The 26,761-nt window shown below is 38.2% G+C and overlaps 1 protein-coding gene across 2 annotated transcripts in view; it reads right to left on the bottom strand.

Moving 5' to 3' along the window:
* The window catches only part of LOC112151285 (matrix metalloproteinase-16), a 75,338-nt gene extending 48,803 nt beyond the window's left edge, over positions 1–26,535 (bottom strand). The window contains exons 1-4 of one of the 2 annotated variants that reach the window (XM_024280120.2): positions 25,818–26,535; positions 4,992–5,140; positions 4,005–4,019; positions 3,721–3,843 (exon numbers count right to left, since the gene is read on the bottom strand). In XM_024280120.2, coding sequence (XP_024135888.1) covers positions 3,721–3,843; positions 4,005–4,019; positions 4,992–5,140; positions 25,818–25,943 — 413 coding nt within the window. In that variant the 5' untranslated portion in view covers positions 25,944–26,535. The remainder of the gene's footprint in view (positions 1–3,720; positions 3,844–4,004; positions 4,020–4,991; positions 5,141–25,817) is intronic. The other variant, XM_024280122.2, reaches the window with a different exon arrangement.
* Between the last annotated feature and the right edge of the window lie 226 nt (positions 26,536–26,761).

Below are 26,761 nucleotides of genomic sequence, written 5' to 3'. Positions count from 1 at the left end.
TGAGGTGCTATAAGCTAGTGGGAGAGCGTGTAAACCAGGGGTGTTAAACTCAATCGCACTCGGGCCGAACAGGTTAAACATTTATTAAACACTCTGAAAATAAATTTTTAAAACTTTTAAACTGTAACTTATTGACATAATTATGAACTTGATATAAAGCATGAATGCTGTAAGGTGAATTTGGTCGCTGAAGATGCTGGTGCTGAGAGCTGAAGATGCTGAAATTAATAGCTAAAAATGCTGAAGTTGATAGCCAGCAAAAACATTAGCTAAATGCCTAATAAGCCTAAAAAACAAACAAAAAAAAGCTTAGGTTAGTCAAAGCAGCTAGCATGTAGCTGAAATATTAGTTAAACTCCAAAATAGCCTAAATAAACTAGGTAAATCCCAAAATATTGCAAAAAGCTAGAAAATAGATTTTTTTTAAACCATAACTTTTTAACATAATTATTAATAATAAAAAGGCAGGAATTTTATTCCAGAATAAATTAACTTTAACCTTAAACAACTTTCAATATTTTACTCTCCATAAAAATATGTTTTGTCAAAATTATACAAGTTAAAAAAAGAGTAGGCCAACATCGGGCCATTAATAACAATAAAATAAAATGATCTGGAGGGCCAGATAGAATTAGCCAGAGGGCCGGATCTGGCCCCCGGGCCTTGACTTAGCCAAGGCCTTTTTTATTAGCCAAGGCTAACTTATGTGGCAACCCAGAGGCAAATGTCTTATGAACTCCTGCAGTGCTACAGAATATAAAAAAAACAATACAGGCTTCTGTAGTTTTGGCTAAAACTGAATAATCATGATTAAGAGACCACTGGGAATGATTTTACAAAAGAAAAAAATATGGTTGGAGTCGGACTTTAAGACAAAAATGTCATTGCTGGGATAAAAACATAAAAAATGACCAAACAGCCGCACTTACAGGTTTCTCCGTCAGTTCTCTTTTTTTCTCAGTCTAAAAGACCATTTGAGCCTCTTACCCAACGTCCTTTGTAAATGTCCCATTTTACAGACGAAGCCTGATAAAACAGGAAATAAAGAGAAAAACGCAGACGGGGGAGAAAGCGCAAAAAGGGTAAAGCCAGCTTTCTCTAAGGCTATAGCAGATATTAAAGTCAATCTTGAGAAGTGATAATGATTCCGGATGCATCCTGTGTGCTGTAATGGTACCTGCATGCAGGGAGAACAGTAGGGAAGAAAAAGTTAATTAGTGCCTCCACACAGCAAGAACTGTGGCCTAATGGAAACTAAATCCACACCTGGGGCGGTCATGCATTTGTTATGCTTTCCAAATGCCAGCATTGTTATTTTAAATTATTTTTAGAGGGGTTAGATGCTTTTAAAACCAGATCACAAAAGACTATATGTTATTCTTGGATATTTAGGTGAGAATAAATATTGGTTTCATTTGCCTATGGTACTAAAATGTAGCCTATTTGCTAACGTGAGCTTCAAATGAAGTGACTTTAAATCATGAGGCTGAAGTTTACTGTATCACTTTGCAATCTAAAATGAGATAACAGGAAAGCTTGAGTGGTTCGTTTTCTGTCCGACCAATCAGAGTTGAAAGGAGCAGCTGCATGCACATCCGACAGCTGACTGAAGGCCAAACACTCATCCATGTGCAACACGACCACATGTGAGTTTACCCATTCAAAATGTTCCAAACGGCATTACATAACCCTAATCTGTCAGAAACAACCCTTTGCCTTCCATCGGGGTTTTCCTCGTCTTTTTTCCCTCACGCTCTCTCTCTGCAGCTGCATCTCCTCCCTCTAATGCTCACTTTCCCCTTTCATTTCCACCTATCTACTCTTCCCGTCCTCATCAGGTCTGCTCATTTGCTTTCTTTTGTAGCCGTGCCATCACAGATGCACGGCGCATTCACAGACTAAATTTAAACCCGATCCCAGAGGAGTTTTGCAGAAAGAAAAATGCACAGCTACAAATCTGGGCAGTTGTGTCATCACTGATATACGGTTTTGCTGTAGGTCAGTGACTCATATATTATATTTAGCCTGTAATACTGCTTATACATTTATTCCCAAAGCAGATAGAGAAAAAACAAGCTTTGTTCTGACAGTTTATGGCATGAAACATGGAGCTGAGAAACAGCAAACCTAAAACACCAATAAAACATGAGAGAATCTGGCCGCCATTCATCACTAAATCAAAGGAGTTGTAATCTATGAGCAGAGCATGTTTTACTAAACATATTCACTCATCCAGCCAAACGTCATTAAATCAGGATGATTTATAACATTGATGATGAGATAACTGTTACATTTTCCTTTATTTGTTTTATGTTTTAGGGCTTAAATTTGGTTTTTGCTTTGGACATTTCTTGCATTTTTTTAGGCAAAAAAATAACTTTTCTGTTAGTTAATAATGGAAAATGTATTTGTTAATAATGAAAGTTAACAAAACTACAAATTTTAGGAAAAAATGCATTAAAAGAGGTAAAGACAAGAAAATAATCATAACAAAAACTTGCATTTTTTTCCTTTTGGATCTGTGCTCAAACCTCAAGATACACTATTCGATTGTAGTTATATTTTACTAGTCGTCACTTTGAAACAGACACACAAAAATGCATCAGAAGGGTGAAGATGATGGCCATCAATACGTTAAATATTATAGCTGAGATTTAGAGGCATCGGAACAAACCAAACCAAATCAAACCAAAAGCCTAAGAAAGAGAAGATCTAACACATAATGACCATCAGACATCAACAGCCAGTAGGAATGACTGAAGACTGGAAAGAGATTAGACCAAGAAGAAGGAAAAGATCTTTGTAAAACTGTGGCCTATAAATTGGAATACTGCGACTGAACCGTTAAGTTTGTGGGTTTCTAGATGGTTTGACAAATTTGTAATCCTGCATCTGATACAGAAACTCTTGCAGTCATCAATAATCTGTTAATTGCATTCTATTCTATCGACTTTTAATCTTTTAATGCAAAAACAAAAAGTTTCGTCATTTATCTACAGCTTTTGATCTATTGTAAAAGTGTTCTAGTAGTGTTTTAGTTATGATTATGTCGTTTTTTGGTCAAAATCCAAAAACCTGTGTTGTTTTCTTGGACATAGTTTCTGCAGAGTGGCAGGAGATCCCTCTCAGTTTCTGAGTGCCCTCTGTTTACACACTCTCCAGCTAGCTTCTCAAATCTTCAACGTAACATTAGCGGGGCAACAAAAATGGTAAGCAATATTGGAGCTATCCAGCCATAGAGTTTTGAATGGACGACAAAAACAAAGACACACATGGATCTAGTCGTCTACAAGTGGATGCATCAGAATGGAGCAGAGCACGGAGGCTATGCCTCACCTAATTTATTTTCTCTGTTATAAAAAAGCTCTTTTTCAAACTATTTTTTTGTCTGCTCCTGATTCAAAATAATTTAAAGTGAGAAATACTCAGAAATACAAATGTAAGCTTTTTTTTTAATAAAGGTTCTTCTTCATGAGAAAAATGGCACAAGAACATGTTAAAACACCACAAAACACTAGTTTCATCAGAAAAAGCTTTGAATATGCATGTTTGTATAGATTTTGAGCCTTCCTCTCGGTCTCACTCTTCATAACTGTGAAAGAGTTCTTAATAGGAAAAGTCAGCGTTCTGGTGAAACTGCATTGTCAGATCGTTACAGTTAAAAAGGACACATGGGAGAATAATAAAACAAAGCCTAAAGGTGATCTTAAATCCTCTTACCTGTATGTGATATGTTTATGTTGCCACTTCTGGCCTGTGAGGGCGTACCGTCGTTTCCTGACACTGACTTTGGACGTACCGCCTATCTGGTCGGGAACCCCACACCTGGGCTGCCTCATCCACCTACAGGAACAAATTTGGAGCAAGATGTAATACAAACTCATGGCGGTAAAAAACAGCAAACCCTGATAAAGTTGTATTCTCAGTGAATAAAACATCCCTACAACACTTATTTCTGTAGTAAGTATGATATATTTGCACCCATATAACAAGAATCATCTCACCTTATGGTGTTATCGCTATGTCAACCAAGTGAAGCAGAAGGGAAAAGAGTAGACAAACTGTTAGCTTATCACATTTCACTCTGTTTCAGCCCAGAGGTTGGACAGCTGTTAGTCCACATTCATACTGCTGGCCACCACACCTCTCTGTTACAGTTCAGTGACCAGTCTGAGCTCATTTGCTATTTGCAGCACGGATGGTATTTCACCGTTGGTGTGGACAAATGTCAGTGAACACTGTTTTAATGCTCTGAAGGTAAAAGAAAACATCCGGGTAGAGCAGCGAGGTTCACCGAGGTCGTATCGGCTTCAACGTGAATGATCTACTTTGTTTTATTAGTGCTGCTCTTAGAATAGTATGACTCTTAATGCCCTGCATAATTTAAACTGCTTCTTTAATCATTCATAAGCCTCTGGTGGGTTTAACGTCATCGACACGCCGGTAACACAGTTAGAGGGAGTCTTGCGTCCGCCGCACTGAGGTATGACTGATCGAACGAGGACTAACCGATCCCGTCTCTCCTCTTCCTTCCTCTCTGCTGAGCATTAATGCCGAAGCGTTTTGCAGCCTTTGATCTGACATCAGAGATGGACTCTCTGCAAAAGGTCCCTTTGATCAAATTAAAACGACCCACTTAATCTATGTCGTGACAACTTTGTGTCTGGAAAATCACTTCGCTTGCCTTCAGACTAAAAAAACATTCCTCTTATCTTCTTAAGCCCGGGGCCCTGACTAAATTCCTACTATGTCTGCCGTTGTGTTGTTCAGTGTGCACAAAATGTGTTAACTCCAGTTGGGAAAACACATCTAAACAACATCTGAAGACCTTTCATTTAATTAATAGATTATATTCTTCACTGGGAGTAATAACATTTCATAAGACCGTATGTTTTTGGTTTTCCAGATTCAGTTCTTTTAGATTTGTACTTGTCATGAATTTAAGAAGCAGGTCCTACTGTGGCTTCTTTAAGATTCAGTGTGTGACTCACTCTATGGTGTTGCTGTCCAGAGTTCCTGTGACATTTAGGCCGTAGCGGCGCTGCATGGCAGCAATAGCAGACTGCATGACTTTGGCAGAACGTAGCACTGACATTCTGGGGTCTGCAGGAGGGAGGTAGCCATACCTCTGGAGCCAAGCCTAAAGACAAGGAAATACAAATATAAAAAAAAACATTAGTCACATGTCTACTCCTAAAGTCAAGGCCCTAAAATAAATGAGAATGACAGGAGCTTTAAAGAAATAGCCTCTGTGGCCATTCTGATTTTAGATTAATGAAAAGGAGGAGGACATGCAGAGTAATTCACTTTTTAAAATAATTTTTTGCAGCAAAATTAAATTCAAAACTGTAAAAGCAATTAAGGATGATAGATGTTATTTGAGCCAAAAAAAACATTTCTAGTACTGTTTGACACCAGATGTGGCTCTGCAGCTTTTCTTCCAGCTGTTTTTCTTTTCAGGTTTGTGTTACTAAGAAAAATTGAAACTAAATTCTTAGAGAATTTATCCACTTAAGAACATAATAGGACTAAGGAATAAAAATTTGTCCATTCTTCTAAACAACACTCATGCAAGATTTGGGCACGCACAGTATCAGATCTGAAGGTCCTCGTCACACATTTCTAGCACTTTCACACACAAGATTTGCAGTGTAAATGCTCACAAATGTTAGTCATACTAAAGTGAACCAGAGAAATTTATACTTAAAAAATAAATAAATAAAAATTCACCATAAACATTTCAAGAAACTCATCAACCTCAGCTCAGTAAGATACAAATCTTATTTTGGAATTTATGCAAATATTTTTAGCAAAAAATATATTTTACAAACTATTTCAGACTATCAATTTGTTAAAGAACCTAAAGTGCTTGAGCATTTATTTGCCCTTCTACAGCAATTTATAATAGACTTACATGCATATATATAAATATATTCTAGTAGTTTTTTTGTGTTTAAAAGTAAACATTTTTCAAGCTATAAAGACGTTTCCTTAAAAAATATTCTTCCTTTGTTTAATGGCACCGGCCACCCAGACTAATACACATAAACATAGTGCATTTTACTACATGATTGGCATTTTGCCTTTATGGCTGTTATAGAGGTGTCATTTTTTTGACAAGACTGTTAGATTATTAATTATTAAAAAAAAAAGCTGTGTAAAGTTGCATTCATGGAGAACTCAACTACAGTCAGGAGTGTCTAGTTTCAATGTGAGGTTATGTACAGACCCAATAAGAGGACAGCAGTGCATTTTGGGCAGTGCGGCACAATTTTCAAGAGTTCAAATGCTTGAATTTTGAGGAAGAAGACGTGCTGTGTCAACCAATTAGGGACTCAGCTTTGGCCCGTGATGTGTTGATGATCAGAAGGAGTCCAAGACTTACCAATGATATTTTTATATATATATTTGTATGAAGATGATAACTAAAAGTTTTTCTACCTATATTCTTTTTTTCCCTCCTTGGACTAATGTAGGACAGCAAGTTGCCAAACTGGGTCATGGAGACAGGAAAATGCCGCGTACAGCGGCCGTCATTTAAACGCAGTTCCTCAAGTAGATGGTGAAGCTCACCGTACTGGGAGAGTCTCTGAATGATCTCATAAATCGAGACACGGAGATGTGATTAACGCGCTTTTGTAGAGCTCTTCAAAATAAATAAACCAGGTCTTTTAACATTATCTTCTATGCATTGAAAAGTAGGTATACAATAAATACTTCCATGTCGTGATTAGGAAAAAAAAAATTGGACAGCAGCTCCTCCATCATACGTCAGGAGCATCAACACAGCAGTGATGTACATCAAAACAGAGGCAGCAAAGTCACATTTGAAGTGCTAATCCCATTTGGTTTGAACACAGTGTAATAAAAAATATATTATAATAAGTTGTTTATTGCTCCTTATTTCATCTGTTGTGATGTCTACCCTTAATGACCAGCACTTCATGTGAACTCACGTGTAAACATAACCACTTGAGAGCTTGGTGCATCGCTGCAAAGATGTCCGTAAAAGGTCAATCGAGAAATATATACAAGTTTCTACCTAAGACTGTCATCTGTTACTATGGCGTTTATCTTTCCAGGAAAAGGTCTTGGTGTAATAGAGTTTTTAGTGTCCCATAAAATCCAACCCGAGGGAATCGCACCTCAGATATTTATACCAGGCAGGAGAAGGAGGATCGGCTGGGCTTTCCCACTGAAGAGGCTTTAGGGATTTGGCTCGTCCCAGCATCGCTCTACTCTCATAGTCTTCATCATGAAAAATGCCAAAGAATCTCTGTCTGCTGCCCTGCCCAGCAGAGGTCCAACGAGCCAGCGCTCAGACACTTCCAGAGTTTCCACTTGAAGGCTAGCAAAAGTGAAATATCTCAACACCAGCACTCAGACTAAATAAACTCAGACCATTTTCCTCTTTGTTCAGCAGCTCTGTGCTGTGAAACCTGAGCGCTATTCTTGTACACAATGTGTGGTGCTCCTTCTGTCATTGAGGCGACTGCTGCTTGGGATAACATACACACGGAGAATAGAATATACCAAACTGGGAGGGGAAGCACAGTAAAAAACAAAGCGCTTTGCAAAAGAAGCAAATGAGCTTTATGTCAGGTGGTAAATCCCAACCACAAGCACTTCAGAGACCCATTCGACAAAATGTCTACATTTACAATTTTAGACAAAGCATTTTTTAATTACTCTGCAGTTGCTTCTGCTCTTTAGTTTTTCTAGGATAGTTGAGTGAAAAATAACCAAATTACATACTTGACTCTTTTTTATTTCCCACTACAGCCTAGCAATAGCAAAAAACAGTTGGAAAGATAGTCTTTAATGATATTCTGGTCCTAACTGTTTGTTTTCTGCAAATAAATGATTGTACTGAAATTGCAGTTTGGTCACTAAAACCTAACATGCTATCAGTGGATGATTTTGAGCTTTTAATGCCAATGCAAATAATCATTTGAGCCCAAATAATCCTCTTTAAAAAAGGGGTTCTATATATGGTCCAGGATCTTAGGAGTATTGGATGTTGACGGACATCGATTTGGCTGGAAATGTCTGAGCTAATCCTAAATGCGATGCATTAAGTGAATGAATGGAAGCTCTTCCCTCACACTGAGATAGAACTTCATGATGTATGTCCTATTTCAGTGTCTTCTGTAAATCAGTGAGTAGTTTATTTTTATCTACGGCAAGCTGTCTGGCTGCAGTTCATTTTCTGTTCTTTGTCTGAGTAGCATCTTTATTATGCAGCCTTGGTCTTCCACCCCACTGTGCTGAGTAAACTGCACCATCACAGAATGAGGAACAGTTGTATATACCTATGTCAGTCTTCTAAAGCAGTATGTGAGACAGACACAATAAATATGAAACAGTATTTTCCACATTTTCGGACTATAAGTCACAAAGGAGTTTAAGTCACAGGAGCCAAAAATGCATAATGAAGAAGAAAAAAAACATTTATAAGTCGCTCCGTAGTATAATTTCACTGCAAAGGTTTTATTGAAATATAAGTCGACAAAATGTAATATGTACTCCAAATGATCCTCGTCTAAAAAGGAGACTGGCGTCTAAAAGGGTGCATTCGATTGGTCAAATGAATAAATGGCTTTTTTTGATTTGTGAAATGCTTGAAGCTGCCATGAAATTGTATTAGCCTGTGTGTAAAAATTTAGGGTAACCATTTATTGTGGTTTACACTGTCTTTTGCGATGTGCATATCGCACAGGCTGATTTATTGTGTGGGCCAAGTCAACAGTAATATTAAAATCAAAGTTAAAGTTACCCTGAAAAAGTGTGTCCCTACAGCCATAACTCAACCAGAATTTAACAAAAATACATTCTTGTATAACAAATGTAAGTGAGGGAGTAAAGTTGTGATATGCCATTAATTTCTCTAAGCTTATAAAGCTCCTAAACAATATTGGTTGTTTTCTGTGGTCACCGGAATGGTCATGTTAGGCCGCTCTCATTTCCACTCTGTTACTGTATTTTTTTAAGTTCATCCGATAAATAAATGCTTGTCAAGGATGTGATGAACGGTTATTATCTGTATCAGGTGTCTTCAATACCCTTACAAGATGATTCAGAAAGGCTTGGTATTACACTGGTGGTAAAGTGAATGCAGGAAAACAGATGTAAAGTATATCAATCAATTTGATCAGGTGTCCAACCATCTAGAACAGAGGCAAATCCTCAACAAAGAACACTTAAACCTTTCTGGTTATTTTCATGAGTTTTTCTAAACTTGTAATATGTACTTTTAAACATATTGATACACAATTGCTGCTTTTCTCCCACCTGTTCTCTTCTATACTGTCATACATTCTGTAGGTCAAACGACACTGTTGAGGTGGTCCCCCAGAGGACGCTTGCAGACAGTCTTTGTTGTCATTGAACTCAACAACAAACCCAAAATGCTCCCACAATGCAGATTTGTACGAGGTCAGCGTGTCTCCAAACCTGTGTTTCTCAACCCTGCTTCCAAACACCGTTTTCTTCTGTTAGTGGAGCCTTTTCTGCAAATGCTTCAAGCTCAGCTTTATTGTTGTCGCAAAGCTCCAAGCACAAACACACAGTGACAAGACTACTTAAAAAAAGCTAATTATGAAACAAATTAAACACTTGGCACGCTGAAATCCTCTTTAACATCTGAGTTTTAGATCTGCATTCTTTCAAATACTGTAAATCTTCAACCTTTTATGCAATTTACATAAATCCAGCAGATTGTGAAGTGGATAAAAGCAGATATAGTAATGGAATGTGATTTAGTAATATGTATCAGAATCAGCTGATTTACGTAGATCGCGTAAACGGTTGAAGGGTTACGGCATGTCAAAAAGCAGATGTTATTTTAGGTGTTACTGGCGACATCTCTGGTGTTAAACTAAGGGTTTTGGTATCCTCAGTTTATATGTTTTTATTGTAAAAAGACTTAAACATTTACGGATGAAGAACATCCACACCTTTTCAAAATGTGCAGCTATCACAGGAGGGAAACCGTTAAACCCACGTGGCTAAAACTTCTAAGCAGAAGGGGATTCTAGCACAACCAATGTGGATTTTGTATCAGTGTTAGCAGCCAAAACAGTTGTTCAGCACACACAGCGCATGTGGTGTAAAACCAGAGTTAATCATTTACTGTTTTATAATTGCAGTAAGCAAAGGCAGTAGGAGGAACCAAAGCGACTGCATTCTCGTGCTGTGCTATAGCCACTGCTGGTTTACTGAGCTCTGAACCGAGACTGAGACATGAAGAAGAGCAATGGCGTGTAGAAAACACACGCCATTGCTCTTTTGATTTTGTTGCTTGTAGATTTCAGTCTAGTCACCTTTTTTCTGGCAAAATAAAATTTGAAATGAAGCAAACCATCTACTAGTGATTGCTCAGATTATTACAATTTACAGGCAAAATCAGTATTTGTCTTCCACAAAATAACTATGCCAACTAATTTATTTATTTTTAATCTCCACACAAGCAGTAAAGAGACTAAAATAATAATAATAATAATAAGAGTGAGAAAATACTACTCACAACTACTCACAATAGAACCAAAAGCTATTTTTCAAGGTCTTTTAGGGATTTTTTTCCCTTTTGGTTTTGTTAATCTCAGTTTTTTATATTTAGGAATAGAATTGTTGTTCAAGCATACACATAAAATTAAATTACTTATTGCAAATTCTTAAAGAACCCCCTCTTTTTTTTAGCATTTGTAACATGTTCTTGTAACATTTTTCTGATAATGGAGGACATATATACAAAAATTAAGCTTAAAATTGCATTTCTGAATATTTCTTAAATACAATTGTGAATTAGGAGCAGACGAAAAATGCAGTTGAACAAAGCACTTATCAGTTACACAGAAAATACACTGGACAAGCGAGAAGTTCACTGCTTCACCTCATTCTGATACATCCACTTGTAGACGACTAGATCCGTGTATGTCTTTGTTTTCCTCGCCTGAGCTGGCATCTGGCTAAAAACTGGATGGATGGATAGATCAGATATTTCTTTCTGTTTTTGTTGAAACGCTAATCTTAGGTTGGGGGTTTGAGGAGTTGTAAGCTAGCGGAAGAGAATGTAAACAGAGAGCTCTCAGTAACGGGGAGTAGAGATGAAGGCGGTGGGGTTGCTCAACGCCAACGGTCCCGCCCACAACTCAAAGACGAATCTCTAATGAATGACTGCCACTCTGCAGAAACTATGTACAAGAGAACAACACAGGTTTTGTGGATTTAAGATAAAAACAGCATAATAATAAAAATTAAAAGAACACTGGCAATGTTTTTAAAATAGCTTTAAAAAAATGATCGGAATGGCTCTTTAAGAAATAGTCACAGAGTGTAACAGAATTCTTTGGTGCCATGGTATACATTGATCAGACTGATATTGTTTGAGATTATTACAGTTTTATGTAAATCAAAAATCTTAGATTTAATACAAATGCACCAAATGTTGAACTAATTTAAGAAGATTTTAGATAAACCTCAGTAATTTGCTTTTATTTTAATTAATCATGTTTGGAACAGCTGCTTTTAACTGTGTCTACTGAGGCCTGAAGATCCCACATCAGCTGAATAGAAACATCATGATCTGCTTTAGGCTCTAAATTAACTTTACTGCCTTTTATACTGAAAATTCACCAGCTGTCTGCAGTAACACTGAGGTGCTGACAGCCACTAAAGTCCAGCATTGCTGTAAGACATCAAATGACAGAAAAAACAAACAAACAAGTAAATCTCTTCCCACAAAAAAGTGTGTCATCTTAATCTACCTTCTTGTAGTGGGAAGGCCAGCCCCTGAAGTAAATGTCACAGTTGGAATGAGTCAAAATAGGCAAATGACCAACTGAGATTGCATAGTCCAGAGAACCTTTGATTTTTTTTTTTTTGTCTTTTTTATGGTTAAATCATGTCAAAAGCAGCAGATGGTAAAGCTCAAAGAGAATATTTAATTTCAGCATAGCTGATGCATGCACAGACTTCAATCAAATTCAAACCAACAACAAAAAGCTGCTGAACCTTTTAGCTCGCACGTCTCTACAGCATTAACTGTAAGATAGTCTCTTTCAGCTGCAGTTATCTTCAGTCCAGATCTTTTCTCTGCCCGCTCACGCTTCCTTCCTAATGTCCACTTTCCCTTCTCTTGTCCTGTAATCACATCATTTCTTCCCTCTTATCTCGTCTTCAGGCTTTTTGTTGTGAAGGAGCATCAGCCCGGTCCTGGAGCCTCCACCTCTGAAACGTCCCTGTTGCTTTGGTGATGCCAGGGGTATTAAAGAGGGTACAGTTCAGGCATTGCACTGCAGATTAGCAGGAAACAACACGACGGTATTAGCTTTTCTCTGCCTCTCATAATGGACTGCTTTGTGACGGCCTGTGACACCGGAGACAGATTTTCATTAAGTATATCCGTCTGATGGGTTTGGCCATTTTTTTGAAATGAAAAATGTATTCTTTTCCCACATTAATGTAACTGTAATAGGGAAGTGTTATTAATTATTTACAGACTGTCTTCTGGCTTCTTCCATTTTTTAAACTGAATGCCATCTATGTTTCAGGACGCTTTGAGAAGTGAAAAAAAGAGACGTAGGATTTTTAAGTAAGGCAGTGAGGAACATGCTTTGCTTCCAGACTGTGCTGCCCTTATCAGATACAGAGATATATTAGAGGAGAAACCAAAAAGGCGAGACTGCAGCTACGTCTGTCGCTCCGACATCAACAGGATATTGGATGGTGTTTGTGTTGCTAGCGGGAGGTTAGGGGTTGCTCAGAGTCCCGTATGAGAGAGAAAGAGACAATGAAAGAGGGAGGTAGGATGTAAAGGGTGTAGCTGTCATGGAAGGTTTTCTGTACAACACCGCAGTGAAACAGCCTGACAGCAGAGAAGATGAATAGAGTAGAAGAGGGCAGGCGGGGATTTCAATGAAACTTTCTATACAATGATGCCAGACAAGACATTCACTCCAGGCGCTACATTTATTCCACCTCAGTGTACAATATAATCAAAACTTGTTGTCTGATCGGGACATTTGTTCCATCTAAAATGAATGCAGACACAGAACATGTACCGTATTTTTTGGTCTATAAGTCGCAGTAGCCAAAAATGTATAATAAAGAAGAAAAAAATCACAATGTACCGTTTTTTAAACAATATGGGAATGGACATTTCATCTTGAAAGGCAAATCTTAATAACAGAATAGATATATATAATAGACTGGATATATGCACGCTTTACTTTATCGTAATGAAACATAGGAGGAATCAAGTATATTAGTGCATGTATGAACAATTATTCTGATAAGTATAAAAAATAAGCCAGCAAGTCAACTCTTAAATCACTTTAGATCATTAAATCTGTTGAATTCTTCATCATCTGTACCACTACGGAACAATTCCACCAAGCCCAGAGTAAGACTGAGCAATGCTTCTTCTATCATCAGGGGAAAATACTAATTCACACACCTACAGTGGCCTTTAGTGATTGTTGCTTTAAATAAAAAAAGACATTATAATAACACCAAATTATAAGACGCAATCCTGGCCAAACTGTGCAAAGAATTTGACTTATATACCAAAAAAATACGGGTATAAGGAAGCCTCTTGGAAGCACCTTTAGACATAGAGAACACATCTAAATGATTGCTGTGTTTAAGAGCATTTGGGGGGGAACTAAATTAAATATTTACATTGAGAAATACATTGAAGTTGTATCCATTTGAACATTTTAAGAGTAAGCTGACCAAATTCCAAAAGTCCCTTATTGTTTCAGAGCAGATACAAATAAAATACACAAAAGAAAGCTTATCTCCAAGACAGTTGAACAGAGAATTTTTAACAAAACCCTAAAAAAGGTTTATATGTCTTCAAGTGAAATAATTTTTTTTTAAACATTTCTGTTACTCAATTTAAAGCTCGGATTTTTTATACAATTTTTCTGAGTTAATATATTACAATGATCCCTCGTATATCACTGGACTGTCTAAATAACACACAATATGTAAAATCCATAAAGTGGTCATCTATTTTATCACAATAAATATAGATGTCTTAAGGAAAACTCCACATTATTTTTCACTAATTTTTACTTTTCCCAGACAGACATTAGCCTTTTTACTTTCCTCTCTTGCTTAAACTCTCAAAGTTCAAACCTTCATAGAAAAATAAGTCCAGTATTACGGAATGTAAACAAAGATTGGACAGGGATTGCAAATTTATGTAAATGTTGCTAGCAGGATATGTTCTGTAAAGGAGAAACAGCACAGACAAGGGTTACTGACAATGGTCTACAGCCAGTCAGGATGAAGAACACAATCTGCTGTAAAAGAAAGAAAAAAACAAAGTATGAAACTTGACCCCACAAAACAGCAAGACTGCAAAACTTAAACTATGTTATAACAAGGGACCACTGTATTGACTTTTTTCATACCTTAGCTTAGATTTCAGTAGAAATGGTTCAATACAGCAGAAACTCAAGTTATCCAATTCTCAATTATTTACTCCTTCATAAATGGTGAATACTTGAATACTTATATAGCACTTTCCTACCTTAATTTAGGTCCAAAAAGCTTCATAGTCACAGTGCTACTCAGCTATGAACTCATAATACCACATGAATTACAGCTCTTTTGCCACATAAGGTGCCAACCTGTAGCCACCAATAAGTAGCAATGTGGTTTTCAGAACACTTGGACCCTCCGCTCTACCACTGCATCACAGTCGCCTCACTCATTGTGAATGAGTTTGTACCTTACAGACTGAGAATTCTAAAACTTTTGAGTTTAGAGTCACAATTCCCTTTGCTGCATCTCATTTCTACTTAGTTTGTTTTCAGCTCTTAAATTGTTGTCACCTCAGTCAGGTAGGACTTAAGTCAGGGGTGTCAAACTCAATCGCACAGGGGGCCAAAAACCAAAACACACCTAAGGTTGCAGGCCGAACAGGATAACCATTTATTGAACACTATAAAACGAAATTTTAAAAATGTAACTTTTTAACATTACTGTGAATAAAAACAGGCAGGAATATTATTCCAGAATAAATCAACTTAAACCTTAAAGAACTTTCAATAATTTACCCTCCATAAAAATCCTAAAAAGTTAGAAATAAGCTTAAGATAACATCAGGCCATTATTAACAATAAAATAAAACGATCTGGAGGCCGGATATAATTACCTGGAGGGCCAGATCCGGCCCCCGGGCCTCGACTTTGACACGTGTGACTTAAGTGAACCCTAAATAGGGCTGCATGATGTGAGAAAAATTTGCAATATTAGTGATCAATATTGCAGTAACAATATGACTTGCAGTACATGAAAAAATAGCAAAACAACCAATAATTATTTTTTATTTAACTGAGACTGTTTAATTTACTTTTTATTTCTGAAAGTCATCTCAACATGAGACAGGTAAAACTTTGTATGTCAGTGAAACACACCAAAGAATAATGATCTACCTCTCTGGAAGTGCTGGCCAAAGCTATTATGGACAACAATGTAGGTAGTGTGTGCTTGGGTTTTTTTTGAGAAAAAAATGGTTTCTCTCTCTATGCATGTGTGTAAGAGTAAACATTTATTACATTTACACCATCTTTTGTGACAGGCACAGGCTGATACGGGATGTCAATAAATTTTTGATTTATTGTGCCTGCCTAACTGACTTTGCTAGAGTTCTTTTCATCTTTACAACAGCTTAACGTAAAAAGTGTAAATGTTCCCTCGTGGCTGAGATTCAGGGTTTTAGGTGAACTAGGGTTCACTTCGTTGGTCTGAACCAGAGTTCACTTTCCAGGCTGTTCAAATCAAGAGCAATATCACAGAAATATACCCTGTGTAGTCTTTTGTAACTCAAAGAGAAAATTTGCAAACATGAGTAATGGCTAAAAAGAATCCAGAACTCAATTTATTTCTAAGAGTACAGCTAAGTTAGGAGACAGGCTAAGGCACAAGTCCTGTATAATTCATTCAATCCCTTCAATTTCAGTCAGCAGACTCCCTATTTTGTTGTAATCCCTACCAAAAAAAGTAGTCCGAACAATGATCTTGCTGAATCAGTAGAATGCCTTTTCTCCTTCTTTTCGCCCTCCTATCTGTCCTCATCTCTTTCTGTTTTGTCTCTTCATTCCCACTTTCTTCTGCCTTCCTCCCTTTCTATTGATTTACTCTTTCACGTCATGATCTATGGTTGTCTGTATTCTGCCGATGCAAGGATTCCTGAGAGCAGGAGGCTACAGCTCAGCAACCCCCTTTATTCAATAAGACAGAAAATTCCCCCCATCCTTTCTCTGCAAATGGATAACAGGGAGCTTGTAAGCATAGGTGGTGGTATTTAATAGAGCTGCGACTTTGGGCTTCTTGCTGGTGGAGTAACAGTGCAGGAATTGTGGCCATTCTTTACAGAATAAGGGATAGAAGGCTGGAAATGGAAAACAACGGGACTATTCTGGACAAAGCCAGTTTAAAAATGCATGAGAGATGCTGGATATAAAAACTACATAAATTTTAAATGAAAAAATATTAAGGGCATGTTTTCATCTGCAGCTCTGTGTCCTGGATCAAAGGACAAACATGAATAACGTTGCTACTTACAGGTTGATAGATGTGTCATTATCTGCTCATTTGAAACAGCCGAGCATTGAATACACTATTAAAACCACACGTCTTTCATGTAGAGCATTTCTGAGAGAGTTTTTAAGAGGTTTCTCTTAGGAGAAAGTGCCGTAATGAGGTAAAACTTCCCCCAGAAATTGAGGTACTGCTGAAATGAGATGATGAGACCTTCACCAGCAACTCATACTGAAAGTTGAAATAGATCAAAGTCTATTTTCTGGGTTTTCCACACTCAATTTTCCATTGAAGAGAACTTCCATTACATCTTGGATGCAAAAAATAGAAAATGAATTCAAATTTAGTCCTTGATCTTTCTCCTAAAACCCTCTGTACCAGAAAATGTCATTTCCATCTGCAGCACACAAAGAAAAGTACAGGCTATTTGTTGAAACCTCTGTCTTTATCACCTGCACTTAAAGGAGGGGCACTTCTGTGAAATTGCACGTTTATCTGGAAAAATGTGCAACGTCCTGCCACTCTGAAACATTTCCGCTCTAATTTTAGATAAGGAAAAGTCTTAAATATATACTAAACCGGAGTTAGCAATTGGAAAGACAATCCAGGTAACACAAGAGAGAAGGCACTCTGCCACTGAACCATCATGTCTCCAGAGGCCTTCTCAGAACCACCTGGCTAGTTGGCCTCTACCTGATGAGCAAAGGACGGGCCAATTAAGCCATGAGTGCCACAAAAAAGCCAACTGCTAGGGTGACAGGATCACTTTGTTATAGCAGCCGATGCCTGAACAGCATGGCAGCTCACAGACAGCATGTGGTGGCTACTGATGTTGACGTTTGAGACTGCTCAGCTGATAGGAGCTCAGTCCCCTCAGGTTACAGGGACAGCGGGCCACTTGTGCTGTGGATCACTTGCACATTAATTGTTTATTGTGATTTGAGAAGGCGAGTCTGGCTTCAGTCATAAGGAAGAGGGAACCCACAAAGAGACAGAGGAGATCATGTGACCCCTGTTGATTCCTTTGTCACAAATTATAAGTCAGCAAAAGGATTTATCTAATAGGCCTTGCAACATACACAGCAAAATGTGATGAAAAAAAACAGAATCCAGCTTACTTAACTCTAAACTAAATTTGGGATCAAAGAGCAAGTACCACGGGAAGCGGTGAAAATAGGGTGCGACAGAAAAAATAACTTCATTTTATATTTGTAAGCACTATTCACATTAGATTAGCCTTATCCAGAAGCTTTGGGAAATGTTGTTGTCAATGTATACAAAAGAAAATATATTCTCTTTGTGCTCTGTGTTTTCCGCTGTTTCCCATCATATTCTCAGGATTACTAACATTAGTTGCCCAGGGCAAAAATCGTGCCAAAAATCACACTTTGAGGTGCTTTTTTTTCTCAATTAGGTCCACAAGAAGGTCGCAGTGCACCTCGAGAGACGCCACCGCTGCATTGTACTCTGTCCTCTTCACCATCCTGTCTTCTACACATCAAAGCTACCTGGTCAGCATCAGGGAAAGCACCTCAGGCATTGACCCGACTAGACAAACCGCTCCTCCACATGCGCCTTTGACCGACTATCCCAGCCATCGTCAGGAAGTTATTATTGCTGCTCTCACATGAGGGAACAGGTCATACAACACCTACATGACTTCTAATAGGTTAATATTTCACAAGCAAACACCCTTTCCTTTGTTTGTGTTGTCATACAAAAGTTATTCATTTCACTATTTGTAGCTTTGTTTGTTCGGATACGACCAGATTATGAAAACTCTTGACTGAGTTAGTTACAGTCAGCCGTAAGGTACATGTGTGCCAGATAGTGTTGACAGACAGGAACGTTGCCTGAAGGCTTCCAACTGCCAATGAGTTCTTTTACTTCAGGCCAGTAGCCATCACATGAAGCTGCTGGAGATACTTAAAACCCCTCGGCTCTTTATTCTGCTCATCTAATCAGTGAGGGCTTTAGGTACACCCGGGAATGCTGACAGAATACAATTAGCTCCCTGCAAGGACAGAAAATCAGCAGTGGTGAGACCTGGCTTGGATTTTTTTTTAACTGAGAATGACCAGAAAAAAACAAAAACAAAATCCACTTTTTTTGAATAATGCCGACTGCAACATCTCATTGGACTGTCCAGAAAAACTGCTGTTTTTGAGCCTCTTTACCCATGAAAAGTTTTTAAAATTCAGCAAACATAATGTGAAATAAAACATCTACATTCATCTCGATGATTTAAAGAAGACATGGAGCAAAATGAATCATCTGTGAGACTCGAGCGCAGGTGATTTGTGGGAACGTGTTCCCGCCTTCTTGGAGCTGCCTGTCATTTCCGACCATCCTGAATTATTCATCGATTACACACTGAACCACTGGCGATTGTGCCAGGGTCGTCAAGGCAACCGCTGCCTTTCCAGCCTACACCGACAACCGCGAACCCACACACATAAATCCCAACTGCTGAGCTTGAATTCGTACTGTGAAATTTTTAACTGGCTGACTTTTAATGATCTCCAAACTTATCATCTGAACTTTACGACCTCGATGCAATCTGATTATTGCTGCATATTTGCCCTGCGTCGCCCACACAAGCACACATGTGCTCTATGCACAGCGTGTCCACTATATCAGTGCCCCCATTAGGATGAAATGTCACAAAAATGTCACCCCCAAAATGTCAGAGTGTAATCACACATACTAAACAGCAGCTAAAACTGGGATAATCTTTGAAGGGTATTAAGCTTTCAAATGAAGGAAAATGACAACAAGAGGTGTCTTTGTTATGACACTAATCAACTGCTATAAGATGCAAATCCTAAAACACAAAATCCTAGATAAGTCTTAATCTTCTATTAATTCAGGGTTATAAAGAAAAGCAAGGCTTTCGTTTGATCGTGCCTCACAAAATCAAAACGTAATAACGAAGGGTGAAGCGCACATTTGTCCCTGAGACTTCTGTCAAAAGCCTAATTGACAGCGTTAGACACAAGGCCCCACTGGCACCATCTAATGTTGCAGCTGTCAGTCACATTTAAGATTTAGCAGCTCAGTAAGCTGTGACCAAAGATATGCCTCGGAAAGGTGTCGACCATCTGTTCCCACACAGAAAAAAAGGCTCGGAACAATGCATACCACCAACAAGCGACTCCTGCAAAAAGTCGGCTTTGTGTGATGATGAATCATTCAGGTCTGTGCAAGTGTTGCTTAAATTTTTCACGACGGGGTTGAGCAGATCGACACGGACACCCCGATTGCTCGAAAATCTGCTCCATCACCAAAGCCAAATGATGTAGAGAATGGAATATGTGTTTTCTAATTTCATATCATCGCTTGGTGAAAAAAGACGGAGACACCTACCAATGCAAAAACAATCATGTGTGCGCTTAAATGCACTCATGACACTGGAGGTGGGCTCATGTACACAGAGTGTACTGTATCTGGAAAGGAGAAACCGCTGCAGGAAAAGAGCGCTGACAATCTAATATGTGGGCCACTGCTGAAGATAAGAGTCTAAACTGTTATGGAAGTAAAAAAAAAAGATTAACAGACTACACTTTAATACAAATAATAGCCCAATCTAACCCATGATTTATGAAACACAGAGGCAATTACAATTATATTTTTATGTATCCTGTTCTGGGAAAAAGCCCCAGTTGCAGAGGAAGTGATTTATTTTCAATTTAAGGCAGTTTTGCAGAAATGCGTAGAGCAGTTGAGGACCTAATGTCGCCTCTGATAACCACCATGCTGGAAGGCAAGAAGGTAAGCTTCTTTGGGCAAGATATCAAGGAAAAACACACTAATGTATAAAGTACACCAATTGGTTGCCAAGTAATTTCTGGGAAAATGCAGAGAAGAAACATAGAGCAAGCAAGTGCTTAGCATTAAACTAAGCATGCGGTCTTTTAGTCTAATTTTCTACTGTGAGGTTCCACTGCAGCCTGAATTTAAGGGTCTAGTGGCCTGCAAGATTGTGGCTCCCAGCGCAAAAAAGCTTCAAGGCACAAAAACAGCACATATTTATACACTATTTGCTCTCTATTATTCAGATGCCACTCAGGGGGCTGAGCATGCCAACTGGTAACATGAGCTGACACAGGGATGAAGCCCCGCTGTTCCTCACGTTGTGACAACAGCACTGTAGTTTCTGCTGGAGAGCTTTGCAGTATTATGCTGATGAAAACAGCTTCACTGGTTTCAGCGGCATGAGATTAACACAAACACCACTGATCCCAAGTACTGCCATCATGACAACCAGGCCACTAGACATTTGGATCTTCAGTTTAGATGGAAAAAAGGCAACATTGAGCATTTCTTCTTATGTATCATTAAAATAAGTGAACTGAGATCCATTTTTAGATTAGATTTTATTTAACAAAACAGAAACTATGAGGTTGGAGAGTTTGGTAAAATGTTACATACTGATAAATAGGAGCCAGTTGTATTATTATAGAAGTATGCTGCAATGACTGAGTTATTGTTAGGGGTGTTACAGATCACGGAAAATCCGTGATCCATACGGATCACTAGCCACGGTTCGGACCACACGTGTACTGCAGATGTGTGAGTGTATATTTATGCTTTGAAGAACCTTATTTACGTATGTATTCTCAAATTTATGTTTTAAAGCTTTTCAAAAAAGTAATTTTAGGCTTTAATCTTCTTGCTTTTCCTGTAGTTTTTTTTACTTTTTACTGATCTGAAAATGATCCGAAGCGTCACCCTAAAACCGTGACAAGATCCGAACCATGAGTTTTGTTATGCGTTCAAATCCTAGTTATTGTGGAGAGGAAAGAATACTGTATTTTCTGTGCTACAGGGCAACAAATGGTCCGTTCCTGTAATTATGTCATATAAGGCGCACGGTAACTCTAAAAGTTGTTTGTAACATGCTACAAGTTAGCCACATTAGAAGCATCAGCCACATTAGCAGATTCACAATACCTGCAACTTCAAACCTCGTCTGCAACGTGCAAAAAAGACAGATACCGCCAAAACAAACATTACTGCGATTAAGCTAACTCCCAACCTTGTAAGCACACGTTAGCCACTTTGGCACATTTACAATAACAACCAAACATTCTGACTGGGCGCCGTGTTCCCTTTTAAAATAACTTCAACATTAGTAAGCACAACTAGAAATAATCCACATATAAAACACTCAGATTATAGGGCGCACTATTGTTGTTGGTTTTTTAAATTAGGGCTTTTAAATGTGCCTTATAGTGCAGTTATGTGCGATTGTCTTTAGCCCCAATAGTCATATCTTATTGTCAGATTGTCAACATTATTCCAGCTGTTTTATAGTTTGCTTGTTGGATTAATCACATTGGACAAACATTAATTAGAACACAATCAAGATTAACGCAACTGGACAGAAGTTCATACACAGAAATGTCTTCTTTTCCGCTGGGATTTGAGAAAAATAATTAAGAGTATGCACACCAATATCAGCACAATAGCTGATTAGTGCGTTTAAATGAAAATCTGCAAAAATCAATAAATTGTACATCTGTAAAAAGATGACATTGCTTTCGTAAAGTTCTGCTTTTGAAGGTTTGGGCTTTGTTTTCCAACTCATTGGTGCCAAATTACATTTGTTTATTGATAAGGACTGTTGTGGGATTTGTCATAAAAGAGACAACAGGGATAATGTGGACCAAATGATGTGATCTGACTATAACGTTTAAATATAAAAGTTCAAATTCTTCCTATTTAAAAATAATAAAATATGTAAAACATAAATAAATAAATAAATATATTTGTAAACAATCAGTCTTCTTAATCCTCCGTCAGCTCAAAAAGAGTAACCAATACAAATTGTGCTTTTTGCCATTCTAATATGTATCGTAGGAGGTGCAGTGGAAGGGCTCTGCAAGGACTTTCAATGGTTTGGGATTTTTATGATGTCTGAGCAAAAAAATGAATAAGTTTTAAAAAAAAAGTACTTTTGGAAAATGAGAAGTCATTGAGTTTAGGTGGATGAACCTTCTTTCTAAACATAAGAATACCTTCATACAGCAAACTTCTCAACAAATGCCTATCATATTTACAATTAGAAATAGTTAGTTCAGTCATTGTAAAAATCTGGTTTCCCAAATGTTTGCTTTATTTGCCATCATATAACATTTATACAGAATACAAGAAGCATATAGTCCTGAAGGTGTTTTGGGTCTTGTTAAATTATCATCACTATCTTTAAATTTACATAAGTAAGATTTTTTTTTTTTAATGTTTCGTCCAAACAAACGCTGGCAAACACATAATAAATAACCATCACCAGCTGTGAGCACATATGACCTAAAACCATTAAATCACTCATTGATTCCTCCCTCAGTCAGGACTGCAATTTTGCACCGCCTTTGTCATAAAGCAGATTATCTCTGACTAAGCAACTTCACTTTGTCCCTGGTGAGCAGAGGTGGGATTCAAGCACTATGTTCCAGAGAGTGAGGCGCTGCACCTGATGTCTCCATGACTCTATGCAATGCAGTGTTTCCATCCTGCTGTGCAGCTGGACGTAACTACAACAGTAAGCTTCATATGCAACAAATCCTCAACACAAAAAGAGGCAGAAAAGAATGAAACAGCTGTGGCTGACATAATATCAACGAGTTATAAATACACAATTCTTGGAATACTCAAAGATTAAAGCATAAATTCAATCTAACCCAGATGAAACGGTCTCTGGTGAACTTTTCAAACTGTGAAGCATAAAACTGTGCCATAAATTGAAAACCTCTGAAAGAGCAATGAGAGGAATAACTTGGGGATTTTCTGTGTTTGTGGCACTAAGTGAAGAAATGATGCAATATTCATCGAGATTCTCCTAAACTGTCTGACACTGTCAAACCTGAACAGGAAAAAGAGATTAAAACTCCATTAACTCTCTTTTATGCAGCCGTTTGAGTCGCGTGGAAGAGGAGGATAAAAATAACTCCTGAGAGCTCGACTACTCGCATGGCCCACCTACAGAACAAACTCTTTAAGGGGACAAAAATAACAACTTTTTATTCTTTAATTAAAAAAAAAAGGGAAAACCCAGAGACTAGTTTTTATTTTAAAAAATTTCGCTTTTTGTCAGTGAGGAAATCCAATGAGACCGATAGATTTACTGTATTTTCACTAAAAGGTGCACTTAGAAGCCCTATTTTTTCTTCAAAAAACAAGAGTGCCTTATATATGGATTATTATATGGATTAATGATGTTGAAGCGATTTTGAGAAGTGCATGGCGCTCTGTTAAGTCTCCTTGTTCCAAACAAGTTTGGGTGTTTTGCAAATACGCTAATGTGGCTAACGCACAGCGGTGTTTTTTGTTTCTTTTTTTTTATGTGTTACTAACAAGGTTGTGAGTTCGGGTAATCCCAGTAACATTTATTTTAGCGGTATCAGTCTATTTTGTTCAAATAAGGTTGGGAGTTTCAAGTATTGTGAATATGCTAACGCTACTAACGTTGCTAGTGAGTAGCATGTTGTAAACAAGTTCTAGAATGAGAACATAGTTAATAAAGTATGACTGACTGACGGACTTAACTCTGACTCAATTAATAGTTTGGTGCGCCTTGTATTTAACAAGTTCAAAGATAGACCAGTCATTGGTAGTGGGAATTATAATCTGGCACACACTATAGTGTGGAAAATGTGCCTTCTAAATTCTATGTATTCCTGGCATCACAAGTGCAAAAAGCAAGTCCACACTTTTTTTTTTAATGAGGACAGAGATTTCTCAGTTTGCAGATGTGTTGACAAGCATCAGTCTTTCCTGAGATTCTGCACAACCGAAGTGGGACAGCTCTGCAGTATCAAAGACAAACTCTTCAAATACTTCTCATGCGCTCAACTTTTTCCCCCTGCACCCTCACTGGAAGAAGTGCTCAGTGTAAAACCAAACTTCATGCTTACAACTTTGTTGCGGGTTGAAGATAATGGGATGTAAATGCCAGTAATGTGCTCTCTAGCAGTCTTAAAACAGAACTAACAACAGTTAAATTAGGGGGCCGTTAGAGGCTCACGTTACAGCGAAAAGCCCACTTTCTGGCTGAATCTAGAGTGTCCACATGGGGAGACTTTGAAGTCCCAAGCACATGCTGGGAAACCGTAAACACAGATATCAAAACCATGCACCAGGTCCTAGAGGGGTCTTGCGAACAGGTAAAGAAGGCAGCCAATTAAAACAACGACAAAGATAAGACTTTGCTGTATTGTAACAACTAGAAATACATATTTTTGTGTGTTTTCATTCAAAAACACCACATTCAAGTCATCCAAAAGTGTTTGCCCAATTTACAACATTTCTGATTATGAAAAACAACTAATTACAGTGCTGTAAGCATCTTTAAAAATAAAAGCATGCAGAGGTAGATAATTGTCTAAAGAGACACTTTCAAAGCAGGAGGCTCTATGAAATCACAATGATCCTAATGCTAATATCACTCTTTTAATTCATCTCTGAACGATGCCTTGCAGTGGAGCACAAAGATGGATGTTATTGAGCAGCATGGGGGCTTAACAGTAGACAAAGAAAATGCTGTCTTGGGCACATAAAGGAGGTAGTCTCGCAACTCAACCCAGAATCAATTATCTGAGACTTATGAAGGAGCCTCTTTCCAGCTTCACTCTGTCATGTGAGCTCGAGCATTTTAACCAAATGACTTGTGGCAGTGGGGCGAGATCTGCAGCCAAAACAGCATGGCATGCCTGCCCAGCTTTGCAAATCTTCTGGCTCTGTGGAACATGACTGGCTGTCAGTTCACGAGCAAAAAGTGATCTTGTTTAGCGGATATGTGCAAGTGTGAGTGCAGCCGAGTGTGAGACAGTGGAAATTCGTTTCCCCTGGATGCATTGCTGGATGTAAACAGGCGGATGCTCTTTAAAAAAGGGAGGAAATCCATGTTGGTTCAGCAGACTTTTGAAATAAATTCCCTGTATCTTTTCATTTGTCAGTCAAATCCATGCACAGGCAAAATATGGGATGTTTTTGATATTGTGGCATCATCTAAATGCTATGTTTACATAAAAAGGTGACATGATTTTGTATTATTTTACGTATTTATCAACACAAAGCATTATGGGTAAGTCATTGTAAAGTGTAGGAAATAAGACAGAAAGCTCAGCTGGGTTCCCAACAAAGCCCCTCTTGTTTTTAAACACAACAGGAACATGAGCTACAGTGTGTCTCTAATTATTATCACGTTTTACCACCAAACATAAATCTTTTTTTCATTTTATTTTAATGTCAACAAATGTTCTTACCTCGACACTGAAGGGCTGACTCTCCCCCTTCACGGCACATAAAATCCACAGCAACAACTGCAAGCATAACGTCCCCATACAGCAGCTATGAAGACATCTCCTACTGCCGCGTGCCAATAAAACCATAGTGAAGCCCTCTGTTGTGGCTCACAGTCCGTGTTCTGTTCAGTCCACAGCCGGTACCGACGACGAGTCCACCGCTAACAAATCCTAGACATTTAGCAGCAACATCGCTGATGCCTCCGTGCCTCTGTCGGGAGATGAAAGCCGAAGGAGATGAAAGAAGAAGAAGCGGGTTTCGTCGATTGATGTTGGGTCTTTCTTTTTTTCTTTTTCTTTTTTTGGTTTCAGGAGGAGGTTGTGCCCGAAGAAAGAGACGCGTCGTCAGCAGCCTCCCGGTCCGCCAGCCCCCGGGTCGGTCCTCCGGTACACCGGCCGTTGCTCCAAGCGGACGAGTCCAGCCCGTTCTCTGCAAGCGCGCGGCATAGCTGCCCGTTTTCATTCGCGTTTCCCATCAAGTGCGCACGCGCGAACTCGGACGCACTCGCCCCCCTCCTTCCTTACTCGAGCTCAAACTCAATTTCAAGAAGATTAAAACAAACAAAAAATGTCTAAAAAGGAAACAAAATGTTAATTCAGACATTTATCATTTTTATTTATCAGAGTTTACGTCATTTATCTCTGCTTCCATTCATGCCAGCTCAATTTTGAGTGATATGAAACAACCCACGTGCTTTAAAATAACGTTTAAATTGATCATCGGATCTATCATAAACATATTAAACAATGTTTTAAACGCTGAAATGTCTATTATCACATTAAGGAACTGCAAAACCAATGTCAAATAATTCATGTAAAACCACACACATTGGGAAAAAATATTATTAATGAGGTTGTAAAAATATGTATTTATTTATTTATTTTCCAGAATGAGAAAATAAAAA

The sequence above is a fragment of the Oryzias melastigma genome, linkage group LG20 (genome assembly GCF_002922805.2).
Source record: "Oryzias melastigma strain HK-1 linkage group LG20, ASM292280v2, whole genome shotgun sequence".
NCBI classification, from domain to species: Eukaryota; Metazoa; Chordata; class Actinopteri; order Beloniformes; family Adrianichthyidae; genus Oryzias; species Oryzias melastigma.
Note: the sequence above shows the minus strand (reverse complement) of the source record. Positions and strands in the feature narration are given on the sequence as shown.